This window comes from Haemorhous mexicanus, chromosome 1, assembly GCF_027477595.1.
Source record: "Haemorhous mexicanus isolate bHaeMex1 chromosome 1, bHaeMex1.pri, whole genome shotgun sequence".
NCBI lineage: Eukaryota > Metazoa > Chordata > Aves > Passeriformes > Fringillidae > Haemorhous > Haemorhous mexicanus.
The window spans coordinates 131,642,280-131,656,218 of NC_082341.1; the positions used below are offsets into that span (position 1 = coordinate 131,642,280).

General features: G+C 39.0%; 1 protein-coding gene across 3 annotated transcripts in view; it reads left to right on the forward strand.

The window, feature by feature from the left end:
- The first annotated feature begins 93 nt into the window (after nt 1–93).
- CPNE3 (copine 3) overlaps nt 94–13,939 on the forward strand; it is a 71,017-nt gene continuing 57,171 nt past the window's right edge. For 2 of the 3 annotated variants that reach the window (XM_059863224.1, XM_059863206.1), the window contains exons 1-6: nt 185–438; nt 2,846–2,898; nt 10,605–10,744; nt 11,383–11,562; nt 12,735–12,809; nt 13,248–13,319. In XM_059863224.1, coding sequence (XP_059719207.1) covers nt 10,613–10,744; nt 11,383–11,562; nt 12,735–12,809; nt 13,248–13,319 — 459 coding nt within the window. In that variant the 5' untranslated portion in view covers nt 185–438; nt 2,846–2,898; nt 10,605–10,612. The other variant, XM_059863215.1, reaches the window with a different exon arrangement.

The following is a 13,939-nucleotide window of genomic DNA, read 5'->3' on the forward strand; positions in this document are numbered from 1 at the left end:
GGCTGGGCCCCGAGCCACGCCGGGCCCGAGCGGCCGCCTGGCCCGGCCGGGGCGGGGGGGGCGCGCACGGGGGCGCGCACGGGGGCTCTGCGCCTGCGCCCGCGCCCTGGGGCGGGGCGTGTCCGGCTGCGCGGGTGTGGCCGCCGCGGGTCGGGGGTGCGGAGGCGCCGCGCTGCAGGTGAGGGTGGGGTCCGGCCGTGCCTTTGGGCCGCCGTGTCCCGCGCTGCTTTAGCTCTTGGCCCCTCTGCCCCGTCCAGTGGGATCCGTGCGGGGCTGGGGCGGCAGGGCAGCGCTCCGGGCGGTTGCTATCCTAGCCCTTCCTCGCGTGAAACGTCCCCGCAGCTGCGGCCCCGCTTTCTGCGGGGCAACGCGGAGCGCGCTGCCAGCTGCCGCTGCTGCGGGGGTCCAGGAATCGCTGCCCCATCCGGCGTCCCGCAGGTAGTGGAACTCGGTGAAGTTAAAGCTGTAGGCCTGCAGGTTTGAGTCCGTAGTGCCTGTCTCTGTGGCGGTCTAAACGCCGCTCTGAAAAGCGCCCTTACCTCTGGGAGAGGAGGCTTTCGAGAGTCAGCATCGTTCCTGAAAACCGCGTGCTGTTCTTTCTGAGCTGCTAGTTGAGTGGGTGGTTGTTTTCTTTCTTCACTGTAGTTGCATAATATATTCAAGACAAATCTTAGGTAACGTTCGTGTTGTCATAACTTACTCTTCCACTAGGGAAAAGTTTTAAAATGTGAAACCTCTTCAGTTTTGCTTACGTACTCCTATTTTCAAAGTACGTTAAGTATCCTCAAAGTAATATGTATTGCCTTGCCTCCAACACTTAGATTTATTTTCCTGGAGGGTTTTGTCCCGGAAGGTTCGAGTTAAAAACATTTTTGTGGTGGTGCAAAAAGTTTGTTTAGTAAAAGTAAATACAGTCAAACTTAATCCCAGTTTTTCTTTTTTTTTTTTTTTTTTCTTCAGCTGGAGCTTTAAATTTTCACATTATATGTATATGATCCTAGAGGGAAGAGGTTTCCAAGTGCATGCAGAATACCAAAAAGCATTTGAAGGGAGAAAAAGTGGGAAAGATGTTAAAGGAGTAAGAGATAGAGGTTCTTTTGTTTTTCTGTTGTGGTGTTAGGAAGAATGCAGTGTTTATGCAACAAGTATGTTTGTGCTAAATGTCTTAAAATTAAACTGTACAGATTCATTGTAGGTGACTGTTAGACTAATTTCACTTCAGGTAACAAAAGCAAAAAGCTGTTTCTGGTAGGCTGAATAACTAAGCTATTATTAAATGTCCAGAGACCCAAAGTAGCACAATTGGTACCACAGTGTTTGTACAGTCTTCTTTTATGACAAATTTTTCTCCAGAATTGAATGCTAAAGTGAAGCCGTAGTGTTAGGGGTAATAAAACTAAAATCTCAACCGTAGACATATTTGGGATGGAATTTAATTTTTTTTTTTGACCTTAATTTGATTTAGGAACAAATGCTGTCATTACATGGTTTCCTAAATGAAATACCTTCAGGGACAAAGTTAGGGAGTAAGATACCTTCTATTCCTTCCTGTTTTTTTTCCTGTGAAAGTCTGGATGCTCCTGACTAATATCCAGGATATTAGTTCCTGTTAAACCCAAGAATATTAACTTCTGTTCATAGATCAGTTAGGCAAAGATTAATACTGGCCCCTCCTAGCATGACATTTGAAGGTGTGGAATGGCTTGTGCAAGCAAGTAGGCAGGAAGTAGAATTGTGGTGTGGTTTTTTTTTTTTTATAATCTTAAAGGTCTTTTCCATTAACTCTGATTCTGTTTGATTTCTTCGGTTTATCTTTAATAATGCTTTAGATGAGATGCTTTTGCTCAGACATTTTGAAAGGGCATTATTAAGTGTCTGAAGGATTTATGAATAGAGCAAATTTAGGAGCTTGGTTGCTGGATCCAAGCTTCTGTTTAAGGAATAGTCTTTAATGGCTTGAATCATACTTTGTTCTCTGATGGAAGGAGACTATATCCTTTAGATCCATTCCATCTTGTAGATGGACCAAGTGTACTTTCACTCAGTGCTTTATCAAAGGCACAGTTAGGAGGCAGCTGAATTAGTCCTAGTTGTGGCAGTTTGCTTCTGGTACTTCCTCTACCCAGAAGGGTTTTTAAAAAAATCCTCATGGCAGGTGACTAGCATATGTGATGGTTCCAGGAATTAGCATGATAACTGTGTGCCTCTTAGGAGCCTGTGGATATGCAGAGCATGAATGATGCCTCCCAGGCACAGGGAATGCTGAGTGCAAGTAGCTGCTGTGATACAGACCTGGAGGGCAGCTGAGCACTTGATTTGCATACAGGAAGGTTTGAAAACTTCTGGGATACAGTAAAGTGCAATTGTGTGATTGTTGGTTTTCAAATGTTACTGTTTATACTGAGATGTGCTGGACCACTGTGGAATACTGATTAAATGGATTTTCTTTGTCATCCTTTAGCTGTAAGGATGCACAGGTTAGAGCATAAACAACATTGGGGGCTACTGATTTTGATCTACTTACTCTAATCCACTGTCACCTTGTTGAAAAAAAAATTAAATAAATTAACAAATAGGACAAAACAAGTAATCAGGTCTTTGTTATTAAAATCTTAAAGGGCTTTTTTCTTGATGGACTTTTGTAATATTTAGTATGTATTATTCTCCTAACAAAGGCTCTGAGTTACCCTTGAGTAATCCTTACAGTGCTGCTGTCATGGGCACATAAAGCTGTTGGACAGGTTATTTATTTTAAGAGGCACTGTAGTTCCTCAAACCTCTTACTTTGATTGATCTGTGGGAATAACTATTCTTGGTTTTAATTTCCTTTCATTTCATATTTTAGTGCTACTTTTGGTTGAAGCCTTTTGCTGAGAGGCCCCGAGGCAGACTTCTGTGGTAAGTTACTGTAACTTCTTTTTAGAACTAATATTTGTAATAGTGAAGAGGCACAACATCCCTTGAAAAGAACTGTAAAAAGGATTAGTTTAAAGCATGTGTTCACCCGCATCTTGTTTCTACAGTAAAGTACAGCAAGTTTTAGTGAGATAAAGGTTTTTTCTTGTGGGTAATGTTAATTATGTAGTCAATCAGTCAGTGGCTCTACACAGGGAAATGGCAGTGAAGAACACACAATTTAAGATACTATTCCTGTTGCATAGTTGATTGATGGTTTTACATTAAGTAATTGGTATAAAGATACTCTGATAAAGTATGAACATATATGCAAGGAACACGTGTTCCTCTGGTTTGCTGCTTTGTGCTTAAAATAATTGAATTTTGAAGTCAGGAGATCTGTATTTCTTAATTTTCTTGTTCAAGGCACAATATTACCTTTTATAGTTTAGCTCACTTGAAACATCACCTAAATACTTTTGTGTGAGGAAGATGCTGGGAAGAACTAAGCCTTAAAGATGTGCCTAAAGGGCAAACGCATGTATACAGGATTAAAAAAATAAAATATAAAAAAAAAAGACCAACAGAAAGATATTTCTTTAGAAATAACTGTTTTGAAGTAATTTTGTGAGCAAGTGTCCTATGAGTCGATATTTTCTTTGCAGTGGATTTTTAATTTAAAAATAGAATTCTAAACTTGTTCTTTGGCAGTGTAACTTACTGATTGATTTTTTTATATACGGAAACAACCTGCAAATAGTTGTCGGACTTGTTACACCAGTGTGCTACCAATCCAATAGAGTATCATAAAGCTTGTATAAATAGATGCTTCCAGTCTCATGTATGCATGTACCTCAGATTTAGCATGTGTTTTTGATTGGCATAATCCCCAGTAAAATGAGTGGTGTGGTCATTAGGGTTTTATCAGCCTAATCTTACTTGTTTAGCTCAGAATGCTCTAATTCCTTCCTTTATACTGAATTGTGAATATGAGAATCATGGAGTCATTTAGGTTGAAAAAGACCTCCAAGATCATCAAGTCCAACGTGTGACCTATCAGTGTGAACTAGACCATAGCACTAAGTGCTACATTGAGATGCTTCTTGAACATCTCTGAGACTGGTGACTCCACCCCCTCACTGGGACCTCCATCCCAATGCTTATCAGCACTTTCCATGGAGAAATTCTGCCTGATGTCCAGCCTGACCCTCCCCTGGCACAGCTCGAAGTTATGTTCTCTTGTCCTGTCACTTGTTGCTTCAGAGGAGGCCAATCCCCACCTGGCTACAGCCTCCTTTCAGGGAGTTGTACAGAGCAATAAAGTCATCCCTGAGCCTCCTTTTCTCCAGGCTTAACACCCCCAGCTCGTTCTGCCATTCAACATATGACTTATTCTGTAGACCCTTCACCAGCTCTGTTGCCCTTCTCTGGACATGCTCCAGCACCTCAGTGTCCTTCCTGAACTGAGGGGGCCAGAAGCGGACACAGGATTCAAGGTGTGCCCTCACCAGTGCCAAGTGCAGTGGGACAACTACAGAATTACAGCTCTTGTCCTGCTGGCCACTCTTGTTTTGCTACAAGCCAGGATACCTTTGGGCTTCTTGGCCATCTGGACACACACTGGCTCATGTTCAGCCAGCTGTTGACCAGTATGCCCAAGTCCTTTTCGACTGGGCAGATTTTCAGCCAGTCTTTCCCAAGCCTGTGGTGCTGCATGGAGTTATTGTGACCCAAGTGCAGGATGCAGTACTTGACGTTAGTGAACCTCATACATACTTCCTGAGCTATTACTCAGGAAGTGATAGCTGTATCAGTACTAGTAGAAGATAAAGCTTACACTCAGGATTTTGTGTGATTCTTCAAATTCAGAATGACTCAAGCTGCTTCTGGTACTTAGCTTGACAGCACATCAGCTGGACAATTTTTCCAGCTGTATTGCCTGTAAACGAACTGAAAAGAGGAGTCATAATTCCAGTTTGGAGGTAGGATTTTTAGAGAAGCTGTTTCTTGGGGATTTTTTCAAATGCAGTGATGAAATTAGGTTGTGAAACAGTCTTAGCTTTTGTAACCTTGTATGAAATGTCTGTTTCCTGTGAAACGGTCTGTTTCCTAGAGAACTGAATGGTTACCTTGAGATTTAAAAAAATGTATATTTATGTGCATGTAGCCCAAGATCACTAGCAATTGTGTTGCTACCAGCCTTATCAGTGAGAAGAAGCATCAATTTGTCATAATTTAATTGTCAGCTTTTGCAGCAGACATAGCATTTTCTGCCTTTTTCAGTCTGGCACACAGCTGGCTTAGGTGTAGCATTATGGCAAGATTAGCTGATCAGAAATAGACTTCATTTGCAAGTTTCTGGTTTGTCATTCTGTGTTCATTTGGGGCCCTAAGAAATCTAAAAACTATAGATTTTTGGTGTAATGCCATTAGCAGTTCACAGGAGCTAGGAAATGTTCCATGACAGAAATAGTTTCCATCAGAACAGGTTTGAGGCTTGTGACTAAAGACAGTGATGCCAAACTCATTTCATTAGTTTTTCTGTGTTTTAGTTGGGTATCTCTGCTTGTCAGATTGGATGCACCTATAATTGGGAACATGTCATTGTAATGCTCTGCAAGGTTATCTGGGCAAGCCAATACTGTCCTCTGACATTGCAGCACAGAGAGGATTGCTACAGTCTAGCAGTTCCCAACTGCGCTGCTAGATCATTCTGATAATAGATCTGTTCCTTTCCAGGTAGAATGCCATGCTTGCAGTTTCTGTTGGAAAACAATGACTCAGTTGTTTGATGTCTGTCACTTATCTTCATTAGAATCATCACTGGAGTTCAAAGAACATTCTGATCTATAAAACTGCAAGACAAGACTAGTCCTTGACTTAGATTTTTGCTTTGATAATTACAGCTCAAGCAGAAAGACTTGACATATTCTTAGTTGACCTAATCATGCTCTCGAGCAACCTAGACATGACAGAGGGTCCCTTGTGGCTGTACATCACTGCAGTTATATATAGTACATCACTGTACATCACTGTACATTAAATATAGTAATTTTCAGTCTTTTCCTGTCCAGATATACTTTTTAAAGCCTGGCTTCTGCAATTATAAAAGCTATTTCAATAAAAAGGATGACAGGGCTGTCACCTGCACACATTCTGATGTGCTTTTCCTCCCTTTATGGTACCCTGCATGGAGGGCAAGTTGATAGCTTGACAAAAGCAAAGGTTTTAATTAAATATGACCAGCATGGAGCACAGCTACTTTAATAACACCAACTAATTTAAAAACTAAATCTCTTGTTATGTGTTGTAACTTACTGGCAGTCAAGGCTTATCCTACCATAGCCTGAACAATATAATCTGTCCATGTTAAGTTATTCCAGAATTCCAAATGTTCAAGTAATCTCGTAATGTATCTTGTTGTATTGTGTTCTTATATGTTTTAGTTGCATTAAGTTGTACTTTGGTTTATCCCAGTTCCCTCCTGTTAGAATGGTTCTGCCCCTGCTGCCTCCTCCCATCCTTTTAATGTCAATCCCCCTACCTCCTCCCCCTGTTCCCCAAAAGTGGCTGAACCCTTCCCTTAACCCCTCCCTGGTGTCCTGTCCTTCACTCAACGGCCCATCCCCTCCCTCCAGGAACTTCTACCAAGGGCGTGGAGTGATAGGTTCAGGCACTGGGACCCCTCCCTCGGCTGGTCCCTATTAGTCCCCCTGCCTGCTCGTTTCCCTGATCCCCATGCCCTCCTGTATCCCCATTGGCAGGCACACCCCTCCCTGGTTTACTCCCCCCTTTATAATACCCTGCACGCCGCTTTTTGGGGTCTTCAGCTGGCTGGATTGCCTGGGGAAATCTAGTTTGAGCTCCAGAATAAACCTGGACTTTGCCCCCAACTGGAGTCCGCTCTCCTCCTTCTCCCAACGTCGTGCTGCTGTCTCATCCTAAAGGTGAAAGCCTTAGCTGCTCTCCCGATCTCCCGAGGAACGGAACAGTGGCCCCTGCTGCTCACTGTGCCAGAGCAAGCCAGGGTGACTCCGAGCACACCCTCGGAGAGGCACGGCGACAGTATCTAGGCTATTTTACATTTGGTTTGCCTACTAGATTTGTTGTAGAATGGTATTTCAAGAGGTAATGCACTAGTGCACCCATGATTTATTTTCACTGTCTTGAAAATTTGCCAGACTCTATTACATCAAGTCCGCAAGAAGAGGTTGCTTGCTTACCTGGCAGTGACTGATCCTTGAGGATGTTTGTCGTCTTTAGAAACCCTACCATCCACCTCTCAAGTCATGGGAACTTTTCAGCTAACATGAGCTTTTAGAAGTGAGGAGAATTTCGTGGAGCTGGTGTAATTCTTCCTTTCATGCATTTGGGATGAAGAGGGTTTTTTGCAGCGTGAGCAGAACCCTAGCAGATAGTGCTGTTTGAAAGCTCCTGACTCACTACATGTGAAGCATGTCTGCCCTCTGCAAATTCTGTAAGGTGTGCAATGTAGTAAGAGAGGTATCTCTTGTTTATTTACTGAGTTTCATTACCTTAAATACTGCTTTGGGTTAATGAGATGTGACTTTTCTTGTTAATAAGTATTTTACTAACTTTTAACATTTATAATGTCACTGAAAATCACTATAACTATTTGCAGTAAAATGTGTCAGTTTTATGGAGAAACATTTTTTTTGGAGTAAAATAGCAAAATTATTTCTGGAAATGTATTTGTATTAAGACCTCTTCAACCTATTATACAAATATATATTCCTAATAGTCTCAAAACTTCTTAGAAAAATGGCTTGCATTATTTTTCATCTTGGATTTTTCAAAACTGGAGATGGTAAAGATTAAAGGACTGTCTTGTGATTTGTGAAGTTTTGCTCCTTATCTGAATTTTAAGTGTCCTCCACTTAAATAAATGCGTGTTCTTGTTATAAGTTAAGTTGGCTTCTATCTATTATGGATGCAATTGTTGCATCTCAAATGAACATTTGCATTTCAGGGAAGGGAATCAGCCTATTTATTCTTCCTTTCTCTATGCTAAAGGATGCTTTTTGCACAGCACCTCTTTCTTAATCTTCTCTTTTCCTGCGTTAGATGCATAGTGGGAGAGCTGGTGACATGGAGGAGGAGAGGAAGTAACAGAATTGATGTGTTCATCTGAGAAAGTACTTGAGTTGTACAAGAAGTGTGAGTGCACGCACAGACAAAGAGGGAAAAGCCGACCATATTTTTAGGTTGACTCAATGCTATCCATTTACCAGTGATTTTGGAAATATTACCTTGACAAAAGAAATGGGTGCTTTCTAGAACTCTAAATAATGCGGAGTTTCAGACAAGTTGAAGCAAGAAAATTTTGACTGGTTTGAAAATGCATCTCAATTCAAGTTTAAATTCTGTTGCGTTTCATGCAAACCCTTTCTACTTGCTGTTGCAGTATCAGTGGGAGTTAGAGCATCATTTTGTCAGCAGAAAGTTGTTTCTGAAAACTGTCATTAAGGGGTCATATACTGGTCTGCACTGGATTCTGTGGGAAAGGCACTGACTGTTAATGAGCTCGATCTGGCAGCCAGGAAAGCAGTAGGGAGTGGAAAATACCAGTATGAAAAGAGAACCAGGAATAAAGGGGCGGACTGCTTTTAAGATGTGTGCTTTCTAAGCCTAAAAACCATTGGTGTAAAAATTATTTTAGTACTTAGACCTTCAAGGTCAATGAATTAAACTTCATCAAAGTCATGGGAGCAAAAAGATACTCAAGGAAGAAATCACATTTAGGAGTTTGGGAGGTGCGTGAGGACTTCTACGAATCTGACATGCTTCTTAAAATATATGCATGGATGTTTGAGTGTTTATTTTACAGATAATTTATATGTACTTCACTGTTCACTGAGATAGCAAAATGAAGATGAGACAACATGTGAATTGTGCCCTAGTGGAATACAAGAAGCCTGAGGAAAATTCCCTCAGACCTCACAAAGTTTTCTTTCTCCTATTTTCAGCTTGTTCTTTGTCTTTTCCATGTTCCTTTTCCTTTTTGCCTCTAAAAAATCACTCCTTTTCATGAAAAGTCTTACGAATAGAGTGGAAGGAATAGAGCTGGGTTGGGTTAAGTACAGTTTCATATTCAAATATGAATATGTATGTTGCTAGGGAACTGACGAGGTAGAAGCAGATGCCTTTCCTTCTGCCTTGTTCTCTTTGGTGTCTCATGCACTTTCAAGATAAATTAATCCAGAGGAATACTTGGTCTAGACTATGAGTTTACTGGAGAAAAGGCAGACCTGAAACTAAAGAGACTTGGGAGCTTCCAGGGTAGGCTACTTGTGGAAAGGTTTGGAAGTTTTAGTCTGAGTCAAGGACAACTATACTGTAGAGGTTTACTTCCCTAAGAGTTGTTGGAAATTATCAACTCTATCCTTGAAATGTATAATTATAGAGATTTTACATATATATTTACATATATATGTATATATATATGTCTGTAGAAAATAATCTGGTGCTCAGATCTTCTTGGGCTTGCAAATGCATGTTATACCAGTGTGGGATTCATAACTGATAATCAGGTTGTTTCTGTAGTTTTTTCCTATCTCCTGGTCTTAGTGGACATTGTCCAGTGGACAGTGATGGGGGTATTTTAAGAGAAATGTAAAAATGCTTTCAGTTATTCTTTTTTTTTTAATGGATCTTCAGAAAGAATAGTTTTCCCAATTTCTCAGCTATTACTTGACTTCTAAGTGTTTATCCTGATTAATAAAATCTGTAGGTGTTTTTTTAGATTTACTAAAGCAAGATAACCTGTTACCTGCTTAAATGGCTTTTCCTATTCTGTCCTGCTTATGGTTTCAGCATTTTGTTACAAACATTTGGTAGAGGAGTATATAATGCAATGTGTTTTCCTTATTAATGGAATTATTAATAATATCTACATTATAAGATACTGGCATTCCTGTGTGGGCTTTTGGATTTCATTTAAAGCTTCTGAAGTTTTATTGTCAGCAATTCAAACCACTGTGTCTCCTTTGAGGTATATCTCATTTTTCATTTGGTTCCTCAGGTGTTCTCAGAAACCTGATTTTTTTTTTTTTTTTTAATGTGCAGATTTTGAAGTTAATTTTTATACCTGTGTGGAAAAGACAAGAGTGTGACAGTAATAATGCTGTAATAATGTTGGTACATCATTGTCACCGACATGTTTTAGGAAAAATCCTTTCCTTAGGATTTTTCCCTCCTGAGAAGCTGAGAGGCCTCAGGAACAAACTGTAAACAATTCTTATCTGCTGCTGTGGAATGCAACAGGGGGAATCTGTGATTGGTCTCATCTGGTTGTTTGGAATTAACGGCCAACCACAGTTCACCTGTCCAGACCGTCTCGGTCGGAGACAAGCCTTTGTTATTCATTCCTTTCCTATTCTTAGCTTAGCCTTCTGATGAAATCTTTTCTCTCTGTTCTTTTAGTATAGTTTTAATATATTTTCTATCATAAAATAATAAACCTAGCTTGCTGATACATGGAGTCAACTTTCTCGTCTCTTCCTTCATCCTGGGACCCTTGTGGACAATACTACACATCATAAATTGTAAAATTTGCATTTGTAACCTGAAATTATCAGTTTCGACAAGCTAACACTTCTTGTGTTCAGTTAGAGAGTTAATGCATTGTGACAATCATATTGTTTGCTTTTTTGTCCATTTTAATGATGATTTCTGTTGCTGCTTTCTAGTGTAACAAATGGCGGCGCAGTGTGTGACAAAGGTGGAGCTGACTATTGCCTGCACCAATCTCCTGGATAAAGATGTTGGTTCCAAGTCAGACCCTCTGTGTGTGCTTCTTCAGAACACAAGTGGTCAGCAGTGGTATGAGGTACAGCCTGATGCTTTTCACAAATCTGCATGTTGGACATTTTAAAACACTATAGCATATGGTTTCATTAAAATACTTAAATTTTGTGCCAGCACTTTTGAACACTTTTTATTAGATGATATCTCTAATAGTGTAGTAGGTTTGGATTTTTCCCTTAAGTAAAAACCAAGCTATGTCAAACCACAACAAATAGTTACATGGACAGCACATGAGTAATCATTTGCTATTAAACACTTACAACTGTCTCATTTTTAGTACTGTTCCCCAGCCATGTGTGGACCAACAGAGGAAGCCTTCTAAGTGCTTTAATGTGCTTTTATAAATACAGTACTCCAAAACTAGGGTCTCATCCTGGATTTGACAATACAGTATTTTATATTGGTCTTCCCTGTTCAGGAATAGGTCCCACCTTAGCGGGAGTGATGAAAATTAGGTAAGGTATCCTGACTTAGAGCAGTGGATTTTATGTGTGTGTATATATAATATTTGTAATATAACTTATATTTGATGAAAGATTTATAGGAAGATACTCCTTTGTACTTTAAGTACTTTTGAATATAGTTAATAATATGTTATTTGATTTGCTTGCTTGTTTAGTTTATGAAATACTGGAAAAAGTGGTATCTTTCTAATTTCAGGTTGATCGCACAGAAAGAGTTAAGAATTCCTTGAACCCAAAGTTTGCCAAGAAATTCTTAATTGATTATTATTTTGAGCTTGTTCAGAAACTTAAGTTTGGAATATATGACATTGATAACAAAACCTATGATCTGAGTGATGATGACTTCTTAGGAGAATTGGAATGTACACTGGGACAGGTAAGCATGCAGATGATTTCCTTTAGAATTAAATTACTGAAAATCATTAGCCACTTTTTCCTTGAATTTATCACTATGTTTTTGTGTAGTTGGAGTACTCTTAAGTTGAATAGGATGCTCTTCATTTGTTTTTTCAAGCCTCAGTTCAGTGTATATGCATTTTATTTGCAAAAGGTCTTGAGATGATGCCCTGAAATGTGCTCTGGGATGGTGACTGTTGGATTGCTATCTAAAAGTAAGTGGGCTGTCAATGAGCACAAAGCTGTAGTAATTTCTATTTATTTACTCTAATACTCAAATTCCTATTTTTATGCTCCCAAAAAAGAGAATTAGTGTAGAACAATGTATGAGTGCTCACAAGCACCATGTTATCCTTGTAATCTACTTTCTGCTCAATTCAGGCAATGATCCTAGTTCTGCCAGCTGTTGATTTCCTTCTATTTCTCACTCATATTCTGCTATTGATGCTATGACAATTGGGCAGCTTCTTTTTAACTTGTTCTTTTGAATAGATCCTTCAAAGGCCCTTTTCAGAAGAATTGTCTTGGGATTTTTCCTGCCCTATATTTTAAGCATTTATCCTTTTAATGGACTTAAAATAAAGAGGCATTGTGAACTGAAACTCAATGTCAATTAAAAATTAATAATTAATAATTCATTCTTAATGTAAAGAAGGAGTAGACACACTTCTGAGGAAGCATTGCCTGAAGAGGGTAAAACCAAATCATCTGGAAACTGTGCTGGGGAAGGCTGATGATTTTTTTGAGTGACAGACATTGTGTTTATAAATATATTTCCTGAATCCATTTATGAAATATGCCTTGCATGCATTTTAAAGGTATGTATGGAGAACTTAAAGAACAATTTGAAATTGGAACCTAAGGTATTACCTTTGTCTGTGAATGTGTGTCATGTTACTAGAAAACATTTTAATTCTTATTACTCCTGAAGCTCTGCATATGTTCATCTGCATGTGTGTTTTAAAATTTTGAAGTGAATAAAGTATTACCTATTTATTTATAGAGGATTATGGTAAGTAAATGTAATGCTGTCATCTTCACAAAAAAAAGGAAAATTACTAAAATGAAAATACCTCACTAACTCGCTTAATTCCTTTGAAAATCTATAAAATTGTGTTAATAATGCTTGATACTCAAATTTTATCTTGGCAGATAGTTTCTAGCAGGACACTGACAAAACCATTAGTACTTAAAAATGGCAAACCTGCTGGAAGAGGAAGCATTACGGTAAGAGAGTTAAGAAATAAATGTCTTCAGAGTTCATCCTTAATTGTTTCTGGGTTTTATCTTTAGTTAGTGGCTTGAATGCAGTGAGTCTGTTCTATAGTGCTGTAAAGGATATTTTTTCCCTCCACTAATCTATCTTTGTCATCAAATAGCAGCCTGCCTTCTGAATTGTAAGTCCCATTGCAAACATCATTAGGGCATCCAGTGGGCTACTGTTTGGGGCAGATCTTTGTCAGTGTCATCATTTATGGTAAATAGATGGAATGGAATCCCAGTGCCAAATCAAATTGTTCCTCTCCTTCCCACTCCCATTTTTTAGTGCTTCACTTGTGAGAAAACATAGGGGCTATTTAATGGGCATGTCATAGGAATTCTGTGAATATGAGAACTGAAATGTAGATCCTGAATAAAAACGAAATATTTTGTTTGCCTACCTAGATTACAGCAGAAGAAGTAAAGGATAACAGAGTGGTTGTATTGGAATTAGAAGCAAGGAAACTGGACAATAAGGTATTTAAGTGATTGCTGTTTCTCTGATAAAGTAGTAAATCAGAGTTTTGTCAAAGCAGGAAACATTTGAGTATTCATTCTCTTTTTTGCTTATAAAATCCATTAACATTTTACTTACACTAAGAAATAAATTAAAGTAAGATTCCTGCAGAGTAACTTCATTGACTGTTTTGAAATGAATTGTAATGTATTTCTAAGTAAGATAAATGCATTTCAGGGGTAGTCCATGAGCAATATGTTCCCATTTAAATGTAAATCCTTACATTTATTCATAAATAAAAGGGAGTTTTGTATATCCATTGGTTTCAATGGATATATAAATGGTTGCCCATTACCTCTCTGAAATAAATGTTGAAAAGTGTACTTGGTGTGTATGAATTTGTTATGTTTACTATAGGGCTGGCTATAGAGAGTTTCAAAATAAAATTTAAAAAATAATAGAAAAATGTTTTTATTTTTACCTTTCGATTTCATGATATTTTTTTTTGAACTGGATGAAGTCCTTAGTTTCCTGTCTATCCACTGTAGTACTTCTAGGTATAAGTACTTCTAGCTATTTTGCTTGAACTGTCAGGTATTTGATGTGTGGACATTTTTCTTCAAAATTGAAGGACATTTGC